Source organism: Megalobrama amblycephala, linkage group LG24, assembly GCF_018812025.1.
Source record: "Megalobrama amblycephala isolate DHTTF-2021 linkage group LG24, ASM1881202v1, whole genome shotgun sequence".
Lineage (NCBI taxonomy): Eukaryota > Metazoa > Chordata > Actinopteri > Cypriniformes > Xenocyprididae > Megalobrama > Megalobrama amblycephala.
In genome coordinates, this window is record NC_063067.1 from 30,949,848 (window position 1) to 30,972,283 (window position 22,436).

A 22,436-nucleotide genomic window follows, 5' to 3' on the forward strand; every position below is an offset into this window, starting at 1 on the left:
TTGATGGCTGCTCTGTTAAGTCTTCGTCGTCAGTTAGGAACCTGGGTGTGCTCTTTGATACCAATATTTCATTTGAAGGCCATGTTACTAGCATCTGTAAAACCACATTCTTCCATCTTAAAAATATATCTAAACTACGACATATGCTCTCAAAGAAAAATGCAGAACAGTTAGTTCATGCATTCATGACCTCAAGGCTAGATTATTATAACGCTCTACTGGGTGGTTGTTCTGCTCGCTTGATAAATAAACTACAGCTCGTACAAAATGCAGCAGCTAGAGTTCTTACTAGAACTAGGAAGTATGACCATATTAGGCCAGTTCTGTCATCACTGCATTGGCTTCCTGTTAAACATTGTATAGATCTTAAAATCTTGCTAATTACTTACAAAGCACTAAATGGTTTAGCTCCCCAGTTCCTGAGCGAGCTCTTAATGCATTATAGTCCTTCACGTTTATTGCGATCTCAGAATTCAGGCCAGCTGATAATACCTAGAATATCACAATCAACTGCAGGCAGTAGATCCTTCTCCTATTTGGCACCTAAACTCTGGAACAATCTTCCTAGCATTGTTCGGGAAGCAGACACACTCTGTCAGTTTAAATCTAGACTAAAAACGCATCTCTTTACCTTGCATACACATAACACATTATCAATTTATATTTTCAGATCTGTTAAAGGATTATTAGGCTGCATAAATTAGGTCAGCCGGAACCGGTAACACTTCCTATAACACCAGTGTAACACAGTTCGTAAATACGGGAAGAAGGAGGTGGGAACCAGCGAACGTTCAACAAAACTTTAATTCAAAATAAACAAAGAACAAAATGAAAGTAATGCCGGCAGACCCTCGTGGACGTCTGCCGGCCACACAAACATAATAAAACATAAAATAAAGTCCAGGCCTGGTCCTCTCTCGTCCTTCACGGTCGTCGCTCCTCCTTTTATGCTCCCGGAGCTCCTCCGTGAGAGACTCAAGGCCGGTGCGCCTCCCAGGTGATGCTCGTTATCACTTGCGTCACCGGCCTCGCGCCATTCCCTCACGGCTCTCGCCCGCCCTGGTCGCCACAACCAGATATACTCGTTATATCAGAAGAAGAATGGCATCTACGCTAATGTTAGTCTTTCTGTTTATCCCGAGGTTTACTGTAGTCAGCCGGATCCGGGCCGTATCCAGGTGGGATCGAGGACCTATGCCTTGACACGACCTGAAGTATCTAGTTGACCTGATTGTGTCAACTAGATCATCCATTGTGAAGGCCTCATTGACACGACAGCCAGTAGCACAGCTCCTCAACAACCCTCCATACTGGCGTGATGAATATGATCCTCAACTGGAATAAATACTTTAAATGTTGCGATCCTATCTGACTTATGATAGTTACCTGAATCGTAACAAAGCACTGTTCGCCAGAGGAGAACTGCCCCTCTACCCCCTGACTAAGCCTGGTTTCTCCCAAGGTTTTTTTCTCCATTTTAACACCTATTTGACATCTGTTTGCTACCTGATGTCACCTGTTGGAGTTTGGGTTCATTGCTGCTGTTGCCTTTGGCTTGCTTAGTTGGGGACACTTGACATTTGACTTGACATTTGGTATTCAACAGTGCTTTGGTTTGCCTGCATTGACACCATTGTTTGAGAGCTGTTGTGCAGCCACAATTATATACCAGTTATCACTGTAAAGCTGCTTTGACACAATCTGCATTGTAAAAAGTGCTATATAAATAAAGGTGACTTGACTTGACTTGACACTAAATAGTTAGACATAATGATCTTCTGGACTTTTACTTCAAGAAATTTTCTCTAACTGGACCTTTTAAGATTTTAGTTGAATACCCCTGGTTTAGGCAATCAGTACTGTTATTGACATGACCAATAAAATCTTAAGAATCAGCTGCAGGGCAGCATGGTCCTGGCTTCTGACATCACACTTGGACGTGGGCGGGGTTGGATGTCCACTACACTCTACAGAGGCTGTCCATGAACTCTCTCTGCCCCACGCTATGGTCACAGAGGCCGTCCATGAACTCTCTGTGTTCCATGCCATGGGCATGGCTCTTCCATGGCCCCCTGATCCTCCATGGTCTTGTTCACTGCTCCAAAAAAATGGCTAGACAAACGTCAGAACTAGCAGTTTCAACTGAAATGCCAGAACCACTCCCCCTACGGGTCATACATAGGCTGTCAGTGACAGCATTCCCTATGGCCAACAGCCCAAGCTATAAGCCTCAAAGAGAACTAGTCCTACCAAGGCCCCTCAAAGGCTTCTGGAACCAAGCTTCTTTTCAAAGAAAAGAGGGTAACTCTAGTCTAAGGGAATGTAGCCAGGGGGTCCGAGGGAACCATAGCCAGTCACTTGTCAGGGGAACATATTCGAACCTGATTGCCACCAAGGAGGCCGACCTGGTCTACTTTTACAGAAACCTGTCTGATCACAGAGTCTCAATTCACATTCTTCAGAGAAGATATCCAGTAAGAGGGACTGTAAAAAGGCAGTAACCAACTCAGACCAGATAGTAGATACGGGCATCCTGGAGAGCAGGACGCAGCTTAGCGCTTTTTACCCTTACCAGTGAGGGGAGTAAACTCTGCTCAATCCTCGGATCTACTCAGGGCTTGATTATTTGCACTGAGGTGGCTGTGCACTCTAAAGGGACACAAACAAGGGGAGTACAACCAGCCTAGGGGACAGTCTTCAACAAGGAGGCCTCAGAGAGGCCTTCAACCACTGACCAGACTTAGGGAGCTAAGTACTATGTAGAACAACCCTCTAGATGAGGGGAGTACTGCATGGGCTCAGCCTAACAGGTAGACCATACTGTTGGCACAAAATCATGGAGGCTCCCAGAAAGCCTGCAACAGCCAGCAAAGGCCAGCAATGTGAAAACTACATGCTTAATCTGCTAAAAGACACCCATATGTGGGGGATTCGCTTACAGGGCAGCCTGTGAAGGCCACACACCTAAAAGCAACTCAATTGCTGATAATGCAAGATCCCACAAAACATGGGAACTCGTTCTGATTGAAACCGAGTTTAACTAGCAGATAAGACTGTAGAGTGCCCACATAACAGTCTATCTCAACACATTCCAACAAGCAGTGTACTCAGTAAAAACACTTTTTACTCTTTAAGCAGGAGGAGTACACACTTCGATTTCAAAATGACACGGGCGTCAGCTAGTGCAGTGAGTAAGCTCTAATGGAGCCAAATCTGAGAACCAAACTATCCAGTGAGGTTAACTAGTTTAATTCAACCTGAGCTTAATTTTATCCACACATTCCAACAGGCAATGTACTCAGTAAAAACACCATTAACCCGTAAAGTAAGGGGAGTACAAAGAATATTATGTTATCATATTCTGAGGGAGGCCAAAAAACAGGCCTACTACTTCAAACGATCATGGGCATAAACCTGTGGCAGTGCTAGTTTCCAAATTAATTATTAGATATCACCATATATATATATATATATATATATATATATATATATATATATATATATATATATATATATTTATTTTTTATTTTTTATTTTTTTTATGTTTGTTTTTACTTTTAAACAAGTGAAAAATCATGCCAATAACTTTTTTCACAATACATTTTATTTTGAGGGAATTACATATCTGTCCACTGTAGTGGACACCATGCATCAACAGCATAAAAAGTGATTCAATAGAATTCATGCTTGGTCTGAGAAAAAAAAAAAAAAAAAAAAAAAACCCAAACAAACATGTTTTTAGAACATTCATTATAGAGCAAATGTATGAATACAAATAAGAAGACTTAAGATGCAAACGCCTCTGACAATTTTCTTTGAAATTAACATTTTTATCAGAATACTATGTATAGGTTTCTATATAAGTACCAATACTTCTGAATGGGATGAGGCTGGGATTCAGAGGGTTTGAAGTGAAAGTATTTGATGAACGTATTGTATATGCGGAGAACATTCACTCAATATCATCACCTCATTTTTGACAGATTTAGAGGCTTTTGCATCAGAAGTCTTGGTACGTTAAATAAAACAATAGAGATGATATTTGAAAAACATAATCTATGTCTCAAAACTCATTTTATTAATTTAAAAATGCCAACTTTTATTTAAAACAATTAAAACCAGTATCACACATGAGCACAAATACACACACACCCTCAAATGCAATCATGCACACACATCCCTGTCCTTGTATAATAGACTGTAGGCCTAAGCATTGAAATAAATGTATTATTGAAGACAATTTATTATATAAATGCTGTTTAATAAAACTATTCAAGTGTAAATTATATCATATTTTTAACTAAAACATACAAATAAGGAGGAACCCATATATAGGCCCAATAGGCATAAAATACCATTTGGTGCTTGACGTCCACTGGAGTGGACTGTCACAGAAAAAAAATGTACAAGAAAAATATTGTTAAAATCTGGATAAAAGTATTTCTTACATCCGAGCTGCAAAATATTTCTTGTATCTGTCTGGTTTTCTGAGAATAAAATGATTTAAATCTTATTCCTGAGGTGATGCATCTCCTCTTCCCTCTGACTTTGTGATTAAACGATGTAATATCTCAAAACATCAAAGAGATACAAAGATACTAATTAATTGGAATAGTAGACAAAGCTTTGGGTATTCACCACTTTGTGGTTGGGACATGGTACTACAACGTAAATGGTTCAAAATGGCTTCCAAATATCTGGGTTATGTCTACAAGGGATACAGCAACGGCTGAAAGTGAGGCAAAATTTCATAATAAAATAACAGTAAATAAATTTGCTACTTATCAAGATTGTTGACCTTACAATACCCTACCCTTACAATAATGCAAATACAGTAATGACCCAATATTAATTTTGTGCATACCCAGTGTCCGCAGCTGTATCCACTGTACTGGACACCATGCATGAAAGGGTTAAAGAAAGAAAGAAAAACCATTAGATTATAGGCTAGATAAGAATAAATCTGTGCCCCTGAAGTGGAGATTTCAACTTTCTGACTTCTGACTCAATGCATGAAGGGGAAATTTTATTTTAAGAAATGGCCTTTAAAGATAAATAGATTTATAAAAAAATAAAATAAAATAAAAAAATAAAGAAAGAAAGAAAAGAGAAAAGATGAAACTGCAATAAACACTCAAAGGTGTTTTGAATGTTTTTATTTCTACTAGTCTCAAAGATGGGTAAGCTTGTTTCCGCCACAGAATAAAACAAAATTAAAAGGTAATTGCAACTTTAAAAATCTTTTATCTATTCTCGCAATTTCAGGATTATATCTCACAATTCGGGCATTTCCTTTTACAAGTGATTGTAAAGTTTCCATTTCGGCACTGGGGAGAATAAATATTTCTTCTGTTGAATAAAGAGCATGCACTCTTATTCTGTCTTTCCTGTTACGTCACTTCCTGACCCTTTCTCTTTCCTTTCCGTGTCGGCCATTTGTGTTAATCGGTAAGAACGCCATGAGCTCTATCTTACTATTATATTTTTGACTGTTTTGAGACAACTTTTACATCATTTTGTCTTATATCATTTATGTACGGAACTATTCTACACGATGTGTATCATATATTCGCGCTTTCTGCGCGTTTAATCGTGAATAAACGGCAGCAGGGCTGAGGCGCGACACATGTGGAGAGCAGCGCTCATCGTGCTGACTGTCTCGATGGAAATAAATGTCTAAAAATATAACACTAAACTCTGCTTCCAACTTTTAAATAAGGTTTTATGTTTGATTTCATTGTTTGATGCAGACTGAGCTGATAAAGATGCAGAACGACGCTGGTGAATTCGTGGACCTGTACGTCCCTCGTAAATGGTGAGATTACATTACATGAACTTCGAGAAATATTCAATCTTTGAGCAAAAATCTGTATTATTTTAATACTATTGTGAGTGTACACAACTCTAGCTGTGTTTGTGATTATCTTTGCCCCATAAGCGCAGTTAAATATTAATGATAAATACGATAAGCACACAAATCGAATCAAATTTAGTAATATTAAACACTATTTATTTATTCCAGCTCTGCTAGCAACAGGATCATTGGTGCCAAGGACCATGCCTCCATCCAGATCAACATTGCTGAGGTTTGACATTACAAAACTACTAGATGTATACCTTTATAAATGCAATTTAATAATACATATAAGCAAAATGCTTTTTAATTACAGCAAGTAAAATATACACACATGAAACTTGTTTTAAATCATATTTACTCCAGATTTTGCTAAAAACAATGTTTTTCCATTGACAAAAAGGTTGGTATATTGTAACTTAAAGGATTAGTTTACTTTCAAATGAAAATTAGCTCAAGTTTTACTCTCCCTCAAGCCATCCTAGGTGTATATGACTTTCTGATGGACACAATTGGAGAAATATTAATAAATATCCTGACGCATCCAAGCTTTATAATGGCAGTGAACAGGATCGAGGAGTATGAGCTGAAGAAAGTGTCTCCATCCACATCCATCCATCATAAACATACTCCACACGGCTCCAGGGGGTTAATAAAGGCCTTCTGAAGAGAAGCGATGCGTTTGTGTAAAAACAAAAATCCATATTTAAACAAGTTATGAAGTAAAATATCTTGCTTCTCTCAGACCGCCTTGCGTATTGAAGTTACGAAGAAAGTGTAAACTGGGATTGTGTCTGTTTTTTCTGTAAGTTGAATAGGCAAGGTGTAGGATGTAGCATAAGCTTTGTGAACTGTGAGAGTTTTACACTTTCTGTGTACTTTGATATGTAAGGCGGCTTAGATATTTTACTTCATTAAATGTGGAGTTTTTTTTTATGTAAACACATCAGTTCACTTCAGAAAATAAATTAAAGAAGAATAAATAAATAAATTAACCCTTCAGAGTCGTGTGGATTACGTTTATGATGGATAGATGTAGAGGTCTGTGCTGGACTTTTTCCCATCCCGCTCCCGCATAGTTCTATTCCGCTCCCGCCTAATATTCGCTTTGTGTTCACATGCTATCCGCATATAGTTTCCAGAATCTCGCATTTAAACTTCTATTAAAGAAAGTGAGTGATTGGGGAAAACAATTATAAAATGTTGCATAGCATATACAAGATTTTTATTTATGTCTATGATGCTGTCAACACCCTAAAAAATGTCACAAAGAATAATAGGCTAAATATCTCAGAGAAAAATAGGCTAAATTAAACGGCCTACAACATGTCCCTCAAAACTATAGGCCAAGCCAAAATTACATAGACGAAAACAGTTGGCTTACTAGCTATACTGCAAAATGAAATCTTTTTTAACATCCACGCAAGAACAGAATGACGCTGACTGACGACCGTTTCAGAACGTCTCTCCTCCAAAATCCGATCAGAAAGGTTGAATGTCCTCTGAAGGTGCACTCGCGCAGACCTCTAATGCAAAGAACATATCTTAACTAGTGTTGCACGATACACCGGTACTAGAAAGGTATGGCGATACCCTGCTTTTAAAAACGGTCCGGTTCTTCATTTTATTAGTACCGGTACTTTGAGTGCCAGCTGTATTTCCTAATGTGTGACAGCAGGGGGCAGTGTGCGTGCAGCGCGCTGCTTTTAAGGCAAATTGAGTGCGTGTTTATGGTGACGAAACGACGGGTATGGTTGCAAATACAGGTGCTCTTGCAGACCGTCCACAAATTGTTGAGAAAGCAGATGCACGAAGCGAAATATGGCATTATTTAGCTTACATTGCCGACAGTCAGGGCAAGCCCACGGACACCACAAAGCCCGCCTGCAAAAGATGTTACAAAATAACGCAAGCGAAGGGAGTCAAAAGCATCTTGCGTCAAACATCCTGATTTGTACAAAGAATTTAAAGGTCCCGTTCTTCGTGATCCCATGTTTCAAACTTTAGTTAGTGTGTAATGTTGTTGTTAGAGTATAAATAAAATCTGTAAAATTTTAAAGCTCAAAGTTCAATGCCAAGCGAGATATTTTATTTAACAGAAGTCGCCTACATCGAACGGCCAGTTTGGACTACATCCCTCTACTTCCTTCTTTAATGACGTCACTAAAACAGTTTTTTGACTAACCTCCGCCCACAGGAATACACAAGAGTTGCGTTTGTAGAGCGTGTTTGTCGCCATGTCGTCGAAACGCTGTTATTTTCATCCCGCAGTCCAATCACCGGGTCTGATTCCGGCTCAAATTGATAGGGTAAAATTAAAGACATGTTTACAATAACACTGAGCGCGTGCATCTCCACGTTATGGTAAGAGGCGTGACCTTTCTGGGCAAGGTTCGCTAAGAGCTGCTGTCGAATCGCAACACAGGAACCGCTGACACAATCAGAACTCGTTACATATTTCTGAAGGAGGGACTTCATAGAACAAGGAAGTCATCAGCCCGTTTTTATGACAGTGGAAACAGCGGTATAGACCACTTTGGAGCAGACGTCACAACTACGTCACTTGCAGCTGCGCGCGCATACTGGTTGCAGAAAAATAGCGGTAGCAATTGAAGGAAAATGTGCAAAATCCACAGAATAAGAGAAAAATGTTTTGTTGTGCCTCTGGATGTTGGAATCAGAATGCAAAAAAAATATAGTCTTCATTTTTAAAGAAAACCATCGTTGAAAACGTCCTTTGAAGCTAAACGGAGACGTTTCACAGACTGGACTGACGACACCTGCAAGGATTAGTCTACTATTAAAGCAGGAATTTGAAGTAAACAGTAAGTCTACATAATATTCACATATGCAGTTCAGAGGACATACATACATAGCAGTTACAGCATGAAATAATTATAATTAAAATAATTTAAACCTATAATATTTTACATAGATAACTTTTAAACATAATTTTTTATTTCACAATTCTGACTTTTTTTTTCTTGCATTTGCGTGTTTATTACTCCCAGTTCGGACTTTATAACTCGCAATTGTGAGTTTATTTCACAATTCTGAGGGGGAAAAAGTCAGAATTGCGGGATAAATTGCAATTCAGAAAAGACAGAATAACGAGTATATCTCACAATTCTGTTTTTCTTTGTAAGAAATGTGAGATGTAAACTCAGATTTGCGAGAAATAAAAGTCAGAATTGTGAGATATAAACTCGAAATTAACTTTTTTTATTCTTTTATTTCGTGGCTTCCATAGACTTTTACTGCTCAACTGTCATTTTCTGCAACCAGCTAGGCTCCGCCCACAAAAAACGTCATCGCTGTTTTGGTACACCAAATTGGTCTATACAGATAAGTAAACTATGTGAAAAATACTGTGTTTTTTTACACGCGAAACATGAACACATGTTATGTTGCACACTATAAACACAACCAAAGCTTCAAAAAACCACGAAAAACAGGACCTTGAAAGAGCGGCAGGTTAGTGAATGTGATACCAGCATTGTTTATGCTCTCAAACATTAAATGAGTGTTATTTATTTATTTTACTCGTGCAACCAGAACTCTGCAAAGAGGTGTATTATTGAGTCCAAGTTTAATAAATGATATCTGGTTGCAAAAATAAAATTAATTTAAAAATACATAAATATGTGAAGGGTATATACGGTTATTTTAAACCAATTTATGCTTTAATAACATTGCTCTAATTATCTACAGTAATATAATTTTTACAATAAAAATTACTTATTACTTTATAAATTATTAATTTTACAATCTTACTGTCAAAAACACCTAAATGTATAAAAAAAAGCATAACAGCAAATAATTTACAATTTTATTGAGCATGAAAATAATAAATATTAAATCTAACTCTAACTTCATGGCAATGAAGCTCAAATCCAGAATTATCAGCCTGCACACTGGCGAAGAAAGAAGTTCTGTCATTTATTTATTTACTTTTCCTGCTGTTTTAGGTTTTTGCCATAGTATCATTTAAGTATCGGTATCGTGATATTTAAGTTGGGTATCGTATCGAAGTCAAAATTTTGGTATCGTGACAACACTACAGGGAACTGTCAAGAACGTCTCCACTGCAGAAAGTTTTGTTCACTTTAAGTTCAAGCACAGATGTCAAAGCATCTTGGGAGCAACCGGGTAATTGTCAGACCGCCCGCTCCTGCCTAAAGTACACTATAGTTACCGACCGCAATCCGCCTTTCGTTCAAAATTGAATCGCATGCTGCAAGAAATCTTATCTAAGTAGATGTGGATGGAGACACTTTCTTCAGCTCATACTTGTTGATCCCGTCAACTGCCAATATAAAGCTCAGATGCATCAGGATATTTATTAATATTTCTGGGACTGTGTTCATCAGAAAGAAAAAAAGTGTCATATACACCTAGGATGGCTTGAGGGTATTTCATTTCAAAGTGAACTTTAAGTGAAGTTAATAATACATACAAGTAAAATGCAGTTTAATTATAGGAAGTATTTTCACAAATATGATCTTTTTTTAACACAATATTTACTCAATGTGACAATTTCCTTTGACAACTGTTGGTATATATTGTGACTGATTTGTTAGATGCCAAAAGCCTGTTATAATCAAACCACCAAAACCACCAAAGTTGTGATGATTAATGAGCCTTTCGCTCTTTGTTACAGGTGGATAGGGCAACAGGCAGGTTCAACGGACAGTTCAAGACTTACGCCATCTGTGGCGCCATCCGTAGAATGGTATGTTCAATCACACTTAAAGCCCGTTCTGCTGCATCATTACATCCTATGTAGGATGCTAAGTTTGTGGGAGATGTTGAAGGTGTTCATATAAATGTACGGTGTCACTCCTGTTGTGGTCTCAAGGCGTTTGCGTTGTCATCTACAGGGTGAAGCTGATGACTCCCTCCTGAGGCTCGCAAAGAACGACAGCATTGTGGCAAAGTAAGCTCCTGTCAGTGAACGACTGCTACTGCTGTTTTTTACTCCTCTGTGAATTTCCTGTCGGGTTGTAAATGCTCTCTGAAACAACTAGTGTTTAAAGCGTTGCTCCATTGTGATTGTGTGAAATTCCTAATAGTAAGAAATTTTTTCTAGTCAGCACCTCATTTTTGTTTTGTGCTTTTAAGCAGCTTCAGTGAACTCTTTTTTTTTTTTTTTTTTTTTTTTTTTTTTTTTTTTTTAAAGGGTTAGTTCACCCAAAAAGTGAAAATTCAGTCATTAATTACTCACCCTCATGTTGTTTCACACCCGTAAGACTTTCGTTCATCTTCAGAACACACATTAAGGTATTTTTGATCATTTTCGATTTCGGTCTCTCTTTTGACAGTTCATAAAGAGATCGTAAAACTAATCCTTATGAATTGAGCGGTTTAGTCCAGATTTTCTGAAGAGACTCGATCGATTTATATGATGAACAAACTGAATTTAGGCTTTTGTTCACATATAAACATTCATCAACTCACAAAAACAGAAGCTTGCTCAACATGCAAACTTCATTGGTTCTTGCGGAAGCTCAACGTGCTGCGTAAAGCTCAAAGTATGCTTCACCGTCCGTGGCGGTCTGCGCACTGTCCATGTGATGTAATTTTTGTCTTCGGGAGGGTCCGCAGACGTCCGTGCACGCTGTCCGCATGCATCCCCGCGGACGTACAACAGCACATGTGCGAGTGACTTGAGCGCTTAAAAACAAAGTCCACTAGATGGTGTGCACGTGCCGAATGGTTCTTTCCATGCTCACTGCCACAAAAAAATGTATACTTTGAAAGGCTTGCACGCTCAACTGTGCACGAGATGGAGTGGAACGTGGAAAACGAAGTATATCTGGGCCTTAACACATGAGAACAAACTTCATTGGTTCTTGCAGAAGCTCAAATGTGCTGCTTGGGTTAATTTTTGTGCTGTGTTTACCTTTTTACTGATTTGTGCATTGACAAATGTTGAATTAAAGCCTAAATTCAGTCTGTTCATCATATAAAGTGATCGAGTCTCTTCAGAAAATTTGGACTAAACTGCTCAATTCATTTGGATTAGTTTTACAATCTCTTTATGAACTTTTTGAATCGTCAAAGACAATTTTCATTTTTGTGTGAACCATCCCTTAAAGAGTGACGGCAAATATGTGCTTATGTGGAACTTAGAGCTGGTTATAATGATTGTTCTCTCTTTACAGGAACATCTAAGTGTAAGGATGGGCTCTGGAAGTTTCTTTGTAAAATAAAAAAATAAAATTGGACTCTTGTGTTTGTGTTTTTAATAGTGTGAGTGCATTAGTTATATTAATGACTCCTTAAGTGATGTGAATGATTAAAATGATTAAGTATTTGAGGATTACTATGATTAGGGAATTTTAATTAACCATGGGAAAAGGGAAAAAATGTTGGTGCTATGAGAATATTTGTTGTGTATTTAATAACAATCATAATTTTTATTATGATTGGATCTAAACATTGACTGTTGCCCAGTGTGTCTGTGAATGAGCATTAGAAAAGGCAAATGATTTACGGGTGGTACAGTCAAAGCAAGCTTTCTGATAAGTTTTAACTTCAATAGAAATAATAGCCAGATGGATATCAGTTTAACATATAAAGCATAAAGGTATGCACTAAAAGAACAACCCCTTAGTGCATGTTATTTTTAAGTAAATATTTTTGTTTTATTTTTAACAAAAATGCTTGCACAAAATATATGGCATCACTGATAATAGAAATAAGGATTGTCCTCCGTCCAGTAGAGGTCATAGTGAGCTCAAACACACTCTTGTGCTGCCTTTAGGCGGCAATATTTCTAACTGCTTCTGTGGGCTGAATAGTGTTCTTCCTCTAGGGGGCGCTTGGTGGCCCAGAAAGGTGAAGCTTCATTGTGCCACATTCAAATTTTACAACATTTTTTTGTCTTATAAGACCAAAACACTGGAAATTGCAAATTGATTTCCAAACATCATAGAGCAGCGTTTTGTTTTTTTAGAGACGTTATCCCATACTTGAAATCCCTTTCGAGTGGAAGACTTGTGAATTGCAAAATCTCCAAATATATTGTCTGAAATGGGATTAATATTTGTATACTTTTGATTAGATTTAACATACATAAATCTACATTAATAAAACTCCCAACTTTGTGGTGTTAATGATTGAATTCTGTCATAGAAAGGAAAAGCTGTCAAGACTGTATGTTAGCCCTGTAAAATATTTTTGTGACATTTATATATCCAACTTTATATATATATATATATATATATACCCTCCTGTGACCCCGAAAAAAAAGTTTTTGAATTTAGTATTTTACCCCCCACATCATTACATTGTTTACAGCATAAAAAAATGGAAAAATAACATTTTTAAAAAAAATTATATTTTATTCATATTTTATGCTATGTCCTCTGTAGTGGACACCAGGCAAAAACAATGGATTTATTTTATTATTATTATTCACTAATCAATTTTTAGGTTTCAGGATTTTTTTTTAACTTTGTTTAAAGATGATTCTCAACTGTGTTATGAAAGATAGAATGGAATGAATCGATACAACATTTTACTTTATGCAATATGTGCATAAAATGACCATACATGGGTTTTTCCATTCAATACAATGCATCTATACACTATCTAATTTGCATATTAATGTGTTCTTGAAGCAACATATAATGAAAAAAGAAGTGTAATAATGAGAATAAAAATTGACAACATTTTCATAATATCTAATAATTAATAGGAATATTGATATATAATTTATTTTGTTGCATTTCCCAAAATGCCTGATAATCATGATTTAAGTCCTGTTGTCCTCTACAGAGGTCGTGTGTGAAATCAATGCCCTGTTTCGTAACAGAAAGTCATATTTTGATTAGAAACTTTTTACTGAGATGTTGATTTATAATTTAAATGATAATTTCAAAATATTTCCATGAGAGTGCTAAATTTGATCACTAAATTAATGTCAATCATTTTTAAAGACCAAGGAGAAGTTGTTGTCAAGGTGAAACTTCCAAACACTGCAAAACGCTGAATGTGCTCTTTACAGGACATCCAGACTTCAAGGGTTAGTTCACGCAAAAATGAAAATAACTTCATTAATTACTCACCCTCATGTCGTTGCACACCCGTAAGACCTTCATTCATCTTCAGAACACAAATTAAGATATTTTTGATGAAATCCAATGGCTCAGTGAGGCCTCCATTGACAGCAATGCCACTGAACTTCTCAATATCCAGAAAACTACTAAAAACATATTTAAATCAGTTCATGTGAGTACAATGGTTCTATCATAATATTATAAAGCGACGAGAATATTTTTTGTGCGACAAAAAACGAAATAACCATTTTATTCAACAAAATAGTGATGGCCGATTTCAAAACACTGCTTCAGAGCTTTACGAATCAAATCAGTGATTCGATTCGCACCAAGAGTCACGTGATTTCAGCAGTTTAGCGTTTCATTGGAGATCCGAATCACTGATTCGATTCGTAAAGCTTCATGAAGCAGTGTTTTGAAATCGCCCATCACTATTTTGTTGAATAAAGTCGTTATTTAGTTTTTTGGCGCGCCAAAAATATTCTCGTCGCTTTATAATATTAATATTGAACCACTGTACTCACATGATGAACTGATTTAAATATGTTTTTAGTACATTAATGGATCTTGAGAGTTATAATGTCATTGCTGTCAATGGAGGCCTCACTGAGCCATCGGATTTCATCAAAAATATCTTAATTTGTGTTCCTGAAGATGAATGAAGGTCTTACGGGTGTAAAACGACATAATAAATGACAGAATTTTCATTTTTGGGTGAACTAACCCTTTAAAACTGTGACATGACGTCAGAGAAATTCACTAAAATATAATGTCCACTGCAGGGGACAAAAGTCTATTCTTGGGTCCCAGGAGGAGATCCTGAAGGGGCCAATTAGAAACAGCACCCGGTACATTAAGCCCCGCCTATCTAAGATCTTCAGTTTGACTGTAATAGCCATTCTGTCCGTTTACATTATTTCTACTCTTCAATGGCTGTCCTCTTGCAGACACACTGAGAATTAGTAATCCACGCGTGGAAGAATGATTAATCTCGCACTGCATGCTCGGCTCTCTTGATTCAGTTACAGGCTGCGTTTCTCTCCAATGCCGGGAATTATTTCCAGCTTTAATCGGCCTCACACCAGATAACCTCAAGCTAGAGGAGACCTGCCGTCTGTTTGACAGCTCTCAAGTGCATCTTACATTTTTATATATATTTTGCATGTGTGAGACTTCTTCTAAATCCAAACGTACTTTTTTATTCCGTCTTCAGTCGTCGGAGCGACATTTCGAGCTTGTTTAAAATAGTAACAAATATTGAAAGTGCAATTGTTTTAACGCGTCTCGGACAACTCGTCCTTGCGAACTGAATCCGAATCGTCGCTACTTCATCAGAACAATAGCAGCGTCTTCACATCTGGATCTGAATCGAAATCTAGCCTGAACTCTGAGACACACACAGCGCCTGAATGGGAGTGAAACTCTCCCACACGGAAGTGACTTGCACACGTTAGGCCATTGATCCACTGTGTGTCTTTTTTAAGTGTCTTTGCGTTAGTTGCGTCCATTTAATCAGTTATTAAGATGATCCCTGATAAGGCACCTGGCGAGGACGTGGTGCATGCTTCAGAGGACCTGAAGAAAGAAGCGCACGTGCCCAGTTTTGAGAAATACAAGGAGCTCTACATCCAGTCTGTCGAGTCTCCTGAGGGTGAGTTTCATGCTTCTGTGCAGGTTATTAGCTGTTATTTTGGAGAGAGAGAAAAAACTTCACTTGGCTGTGTCTCAAAGTCTCGTGCCCTTGGTAGACACCGGGTTTGCACATCTATGCTCTATTTGAGTTACTGTTAGGTGCTTTATCTTTGCTTTGAATCTATTAATGTTAGATCCAGCCAGTTAAGCTTCATAATAGCTGTTCATGTATATTTAATGTGCAAGTTTTTAATAATGCATAATTTAAAAAAAAAAAAATCCATGCTAGAAACAAACCATAATTATTTTTAATAATAATTATAATGCATCATTAATGTATTCATATTGTTGTTTTGTATTGTTTTAAATAATAATAATAATAATAAAGTATTGTTTTAATACACTGTTTTTACTAGCATCATTGACAGATAGTACATTTGCGTGTGGTTTTGCTCTGGTTCTCAGTGCACAAGTTCTCAATCAGTGTTTGTTGTGTCCAGAGTTCTGGGGAGATATCGCCAAAGATTTTTTCTGGAAGACAAAATACACCGGGAAGTTCCTGGACTACAATTTCGATGTGACCAAGGGTGAGATTTACATGAAATGCATGGAAGGAGCCACGACCAACATCTGCTATAATGTTTTGGACCGCATCGTCCATGAGAGGAAACTGGGTGACAGAGTGGCTTTTTACTGGTTAGTATTTGTGAAGCATGTGGTTTATATATTTCAGTTTACCCGGAAGTTGTGCACGTGACGTTAAAAGTCTTGTGTTTTGGGAATGGTGATGTCAGTGTTTTGATTTTCATCTACCTTGCCAATATTATTATACAAAACCACATACAGTTCACTTAAAGTGCCCCTAATATGCTATTTTAAAGGTTAGTTCACACAAAAATGAAAATTCTGTCATTTATTACTCACCCTCATGTCGTTTCACACCCGTAAGACGTTCGTTCATCTTCAGAACACAAATTAAGATATTTTTGATGAAATCCGATGGCTCAGTGAGGCCTGCATAGGGAGCAATGGACACTTCCTCTCTCAAGATCCATTAATGTACTAAAAACATATTTAAATCAGTTCATGTGAGTACAGTGGTTCAATATTAATATTATAAAGTGACAAGAATATTTTTGGTGGTTTAATGGTTTTTTTGGCTCACCAAAAATATTCTCGCCGGAACACACCAAGCTGATGCCGACGAACTAGTGGCGACAAAAACAGACTGCGGGGTTGGCTCACGTCAGCAGTGTCCGGGCCCAAAGTTGGAACACACCAAACCGACGCTCTACACCTAAAATGCCTTTACGTACCAGCAGGTGGCAGTAGCTGAACAGCCAATCAGAATGATCAGATGGCCCGTCCGACAAGCTCCGACACCGATTCAACGTGTCGAATCGGCCGAAAAAAAACGGCTGAGGACCAACTTCAGCTGACACTGAGAAAACGTCGGCACCGATAGCCTAGTGGTTAGTGCGCTGACATATGGCGCAAATGCGTTCACGGCGACCCGAGTTCGATTCCCGTCTCGAGGTCCTTTGCCGATTCTGCCCAATGCTTTCCTGTCTGCTCTCCACTGTCCTTTCCAAATAAAGACACAAAAAGCCCATAAATATATATTAAAATAAAGAGAACTTAGTCGTCCGACCATCGGCTTGGTGTTTTCCAGGCTTTAACCCCTCCTTGCCACCAGCCTTCTCTGCTCTGATTGGTCAGACGGCCCAGTGCGCAACTTTTTGCTACAGTTTCCTGGTTTAACGACACGTTTCCTGGAAACGGTGTGCAGCGGGGTTTCAGATGCGTTTTCTCTTGTTTTGTGGATGTGTCAGAAATGTCTGCCCAATCAGCAGCAACACGCATATAAACCACACGGTATTAAAGAGGCAGCTCGCACAACGGATCCAAGTAAAGTTGTTTACAAATGTGTCTGGTGCAGCTCGGTATACGCAACAATTGAAGATATTAGAAGACGTTTGTCGCAAGAGTTTAGTAAAAATATAGCATATCAACATGATGATGTAGTTGTTTATATTTTTAGCTTCATTGCAAGGCAAGTGTATTTATATACCGAATTTCATACACAATGGTAATTAAAGGTGCAATATGTAAGAATTTTGCAGTAAAATATCCAGAAACCACTAGGCCAGTCTTATATATTTTGTTCACTTGAGTACTTACAATATCCCAAATGTTTCCAACTATTTGTAAATCGTGAGAAAATTGCAATTTTACCCAAGGCTGCGGGACGTGTGAGGAGTCGCCTGTCAATGGCGTCATACCCGCGTTACCCTCTGTTTCCGGTTTGATTTAGTAGAAACCATGGAAACACCAAAGACGCTTTAATATTTACATGTTTTAATAGACAAGGGAACAACTGTTTTGATATATTTATAGACAGAAAACTAATTATTGTTATATAGCTCAACACGTTTAGTCTTATTGTTTAAATCTAATTTTCTTGATTTTTTGCGAGTACCATGCTTTACCATGCCTCAGAGAAAAACACTATTTTGTGAAGTAGCTAACATAGCATAATCAGATGCAGCTTTATTTTCAGTAACAGTAATACAGCATTTTCTCCATCATACAATATGTTTTAAAATTTTTGCATGTCATTTATCAACACAAGCCATCCAGCATTTAATATGATATTGTAAAATCGATCTATCTTACTGCAGTGTGTAACAGTGTCTCACAGCAGCCGCCGAGCGAACGCTCAGAGTAACGTTATAACATCATTTTCAACACTCTCAAATGTATCTAATATGATAAACAGAGCTGCGTTACCTCATACTCATGACCGGAAAAGCGCCGGCACCAGCGACTGTGTCATAATAAAAGTCCCGCTGCTCGTGAGGCGTGTGTTGATCAATCGCTCCAGCTCCTCGTTCAGCTCCACAACACTCGCTCCTGCTCTGCTTCACACTACAGTAACGTTAATAATTGCATCCATGAACATGATTTCTTCCCGAGTCCAATCCCGATTATTTCCACCGGCTGTGAGATGGAGACCACATGTCCCAAGATTCTGCGCTCAAACTTGCCGTCATCAAGCTACGCCTTTGTTTTGAATAGACCTCTAGCGACCTCTAGTGGATCAGAAAATATTAGATATTGCATCTTTACATGCTTTCTTAAAGATGTTCTCTTTTATTCTGGGCAGCAAGGTCAGTGACTGTAACATCGAGCGTATTTTGCAGTATTAAACACATATTTATACCGATTTCATCAGGCTCTGAAAATTCTTCAAAAAGAACACAAAGAATGGCCTTCTCAGCTGCCATAGTTGCAGCTCTTGCGTCATATGTACAGGGCGTTCAACGCACCATCGTTTCCGTTTAAAAAAACGTTTTGCAACGTTTTGTCGGGGCTGAACGCAGCCCTGTTGTGATTGGTCTACTCTGCTCTGATTGGTCAGCTGGTCCAGTCTGTTGTGATTGGTCTACGAAATGAAAACCGTGACTTCTTGACATGTTGACAACATAAACTAAACTCTTCCAGGCCTCGGCTACAACTGCAGTGTTTGAGGGCGGGTTAAAGTAGATGCCTTGTTCGTTTGCAGCCAATGAAGACCATAGGCAGGGATTTTGCAAATGTGTTAGATTGTTACACAGGTAGCAGGGTAGGTAATAGGAAGTGAGAGTGGAATTACTGATGACTCGAATTGAAACGAGGAGTTCAGAATCGATTCTTTCTTTTAGGAGACATTAACTTGTCATGCACTGTGATCCTTAAAACTTTGCAGACATTTTACATTAACAAACAGCTTTTACACACTGCATGAAAGGTAATATTCAAAAAAGCACAACTTTAATACCTCTAAATCAACATTTGGTTTATGATGATTTGGTCGTTACCGAATTTGTAATCTACCACCTTTCAGTAACCAGCCCCATTCTTTAGCCACTAGGTTAAACCACACTTGTATTTAGGTTAAGACCTGTATATTAAGCCACTATCCTACACTTGTTTAGTCCACTTTAGTCGATGTAGTATTGCTGGGCTGTTATTATATTCATATAATAATATAATACATAGGCTTGCTGACAGGCAGGGGCACATTGGAGCTATTTTAGTAAGCTTGAACCAGGTCCTGCCAATGGCAGTCCACCCAGAGTGAAGTGTTGCATCTTCATAGGCTTCATTTGTTCATGTGCATTGCAGTGGATCAGTTTATCTGTGCTGAATGCTGTCAATGCAATTCATGAGGACGTTTTTTTGGCAGTCATTGTTGATTAGCATTCAGATGTACAGAAATAGCCTTCAAGTACTTCACGTGTACAGAATGTTGCTTGGGGCAGTTGCTGATTCTCTGCTTTTGCAATGCCAGTTTAGCAATTTTAAAGTTTTCAATCATTTCTTGTTACAACATAAGTCATTACAGAATTCAGTTTGAAACACTGAATGTTGCATCTTTCCAGCAGTTGTGGTCTTTTCCTTTCTGTGTCAGACTCAAAATGCAGCTCTATTTTAAGAATGTCTGCTGACATCCAAAGAAAAAAAATAAAAAGTTACACGTTAACCTGAAGGGGACATTTGAGGGCACTTCTCATGGTAAAATAGTGTTATCAGAGGTTTACAGTAATTGGAATATATCAGAAATAAACAGTGAGAGTTAAAATATAGAATTGAACACGAGATGCACAAATCTGTTTTGTCAACTTGCTCTGTGTCTCAATTCATACTTTGCCATTGAACATAACTAGTACTCAAGGATCAATATACATGATTATGAGTCATGACTGTGATTGAATGAACTAAGTTTGAAAATATGTCTATAAGAAATACGCCACGGTTCAAAAGTTTTAAAAGAAGTCTCTTATGCTCACCAAGGCTGTAATTATTTGATCAACAATACAATAAAAACAGAAATATTTTTATAATTTGAAATAATTGTTCTCTGTTTGAATATATTTTAAAATGTAATTTATTCCTGTGATGCAAAGTTGAATTTTCAGCATCATTACTCCAGTCTTCGTTGTCACATGATCCTTCAGAAATCATTCTAATATTCTGATTTGGTGCTCAATTATTAGTATTGATCAATATAATAATGATGATTCTTGCTAATACCAGTGTTGAAAGCTTAATATTTGTGGAAACCATGATTTTTTTTTTCTTTTTTTTTTTTCAAGATTTGATGAATAGAAAGTTCAAAAGAACAGCATTAATTTGAAATAGAAATCTTGCTTTCTAAAAAAGAACACTTATAACATAGTAAAAGTCTTTACTGTCAATTTAATGCATCCTTGCATTAAAAGTACTTTTGAACGGTATATGATAGTAATATTTCTGGTATTAATTTGTACAGGGAGGGTAATGAACCTGGAGATGAGAAGACGGTGACCTACAGAGAACTGCTCCAGCAAGTCTGCAAGTTTGCTAATGTCCTCAAGTCACAAGGTAAAACAGAAATGGTTAAGAACGGTATAATAGTGACCAGCAGCAGGTTAAAGATTTGACACAGATGTAGTCATTAAGGCACTGTCCTCTTGTCGGTCCCTTGCTCTCTTTTTCTCTCTGACTGTGCAGGCGTGAAGAAAGGTGACCGTGTGTCAATTTACATGCCCATGGTGGTGGAGCTGGTGGTGGCCATGTTGGCCTGTGCTCGGATTGGAGCGGTTCACTCTATTGTGGTCAGTCCTTTGTCATTTGCGACTCATTTCCTCTGTCTTCCCTTGGAATTTAGCTGGAGCACGGCATTGCCCAATCAGCTTTTTAAAAAAAGAACATGTAAAAACGAAGTACCTATACATGTTTTGCAAGGTGTGATCTTTATCAGACTTTTTTTTTTTTTTTTTTTTTTTCTTCTTCTTTTTTCAACAGTTTGACTTTTTGCCAAAAAGATCTGGCGCTGTACCAGAAACTTAATATTAAAGAAAAATTTTACTTACATTTATTTACATTTTTGTGTTCCCAACCCAGTTTGCTGGTTTCTCCGCCGAGTCGCTGTGTGAGAGGATCATGGACTCTCAGTGCTGTCTTCTTATAACAGCTGGTAAGGAAAGCATGCCTGAAAAAAATCTGACTTAATTTACTCAAAGTATATAATCTCTGCTAATCCCAAAGTTAATCAGCTGAATTTCCATCTATTGCAAAAGAGTGCTGCATTTCATATTGTTCACAAGTCTTGAGACTGAACGTGGCAGTAATCGTATTACTATCAAAAGCTATTTAGCCTGTGGCTGGGATTTTTGAGTAGTGACAGGGAACTCCATGGCAAGAGTTTGCCATGTTTACAACCTGAATTCCTGAAAAGTTGGGACGTTTTTTAAATTTGAATAAAATGAAAACTAAAAGACTTTCAAATCACATGAGCCAATATTTTATTCACAGTAGAACAAAGATAACATAACAAATGTTTAAACTGAGAAATTTTACACTTTTATCCACAAAATGAGCTCATTTCAAATTTGATGCCTGCTACAGGTCTCAAAATAGTTGGCACGGGGGCAACAAATGGCTGAAAAAGCAAGAAATGTTGAAAAGATTCAGCTGGGAGAACATCTAGCAACTAATTAAGTTAATTGATATCAGGTCTGTAACATGATTTGCTATAAAAGGGCTTAGAGAGGCAGAGTCTCTCAGAAGTAAAGATGGGCAGAGCTGTGAAAGCTTTACAAATCTCATCATCTACAGTGCATAAAAAGATGTTCCTAAGGGACAAGGCCGAAGACCAACGTCAAATTGCAAAAGCTTTACAAATCTCATCATCTACAGTGCATAACATCATCAAAAGAGTCAGAGAAACTGGAGAAATCTCTGTGCGTAAGGGACAAGGCCGAAGACCTTTATTGGATGCCCATGGTCTTCAGGCCTTCAGACGACACTGCATCACTCATCGCATGATTGTGTCAATGACATTACAAAATGGGCCCAGGAAT

The 22,436-nt window shown here is 37.8% G+C and overlaps 2 protein-coding genes across 3 annotated transcripts in view; both read left to right on the forward strand.

Moving 5' to 3' along the window:
- The first annotated feature begins 5,331 nt into the window (after nucleotides 1-5,331).
- rps21 (ribosomal protein S21) lies at nucleotides 5,332-12,081 on the forward strand. The gene is made up of 6 exons (XM_048178706.1): nucleotides 5,332-5,448; nucleotides 5,751-5,815; nucleotides 6,023-6,086; nucleotides 10,515-10,586; nucleotides 10,735-10,790; nucleotides 12,019-12,081. Exons 2-6 carry the CDS (start codon nucleotides 5,766-5,768, stop codon nucleotides 12,026-12,028), a joined length of 252 nt encoding a protein of 83 aa, XP_048034663.1. The 5' UTR covers nucleotides 5,332-5,448; nucleotides 5,751-5,765; the 3' UTR covers nucleotides 12,029-12,081.
- A 2,738-nt stretch (nucleotides 12,082-14,819) lies between these two features.
- Nucleotides 14,820-22,436, forward strand: part of acss2 (acyl-CoA synthetase short chain family member 2) — a 30,742-nt gene continuing 23,125 nt past the window's right edge. For both annotated transcript variants that reach the window (XM_048177898.1, XM_048177899.1), the window contains exons 1-5: nucleotides 14,820-15,568; nucleotides 16,050-16,245; nucleotides 20,864-20,955; nucleotides 21,085-21,188; nucleotides 21,478-21,550. In XM_048177898.1, coding sequence (XP_048033855.1) covers nucleotides 15,442-15,568; nucleotides 16,050-16,245; nucleotides 20,864-20,955; nucleotides 21,085-21,188; nucleotides 21,478-21,550 — 592 coding nt within the window. In that variant the 5' untranslated portion in view covers nucleotides 14,820-15,441. The remainder of the gene's footprint in view (nucleotides 15,569-16,049; nucleotides 16,246-20,863; nucleotides 20,956-21,084; nucleotides 21,189-21,477; nucleotides 21,551-22,436) is intronic.

Excerpts from the sequence above, each read along its gene's own strand:
- rps21 (XM_048178706.1), top strand. The coding sequence starts at position 5,766 with ATGCAGAACGACGCTGGTGAATTCGTGGACCTGTACGTCCCTCGTAAA. Across the intron at positions 5,816-6,022 it reads CTGTACGTCCCTCGTAAATG|CTCTGCTAGCAACAGGATCA; the intron begins GTGAGATTACAT and ends TATTTATTCCAG. Across the intron at positions 6,087-10,514 it reads TCCAGATCAACATTGCTGAG|GTGGATAGGGCAACAGGCAG; the intron begins GTTTGACATTAC and ends TCTTTGTTACAG.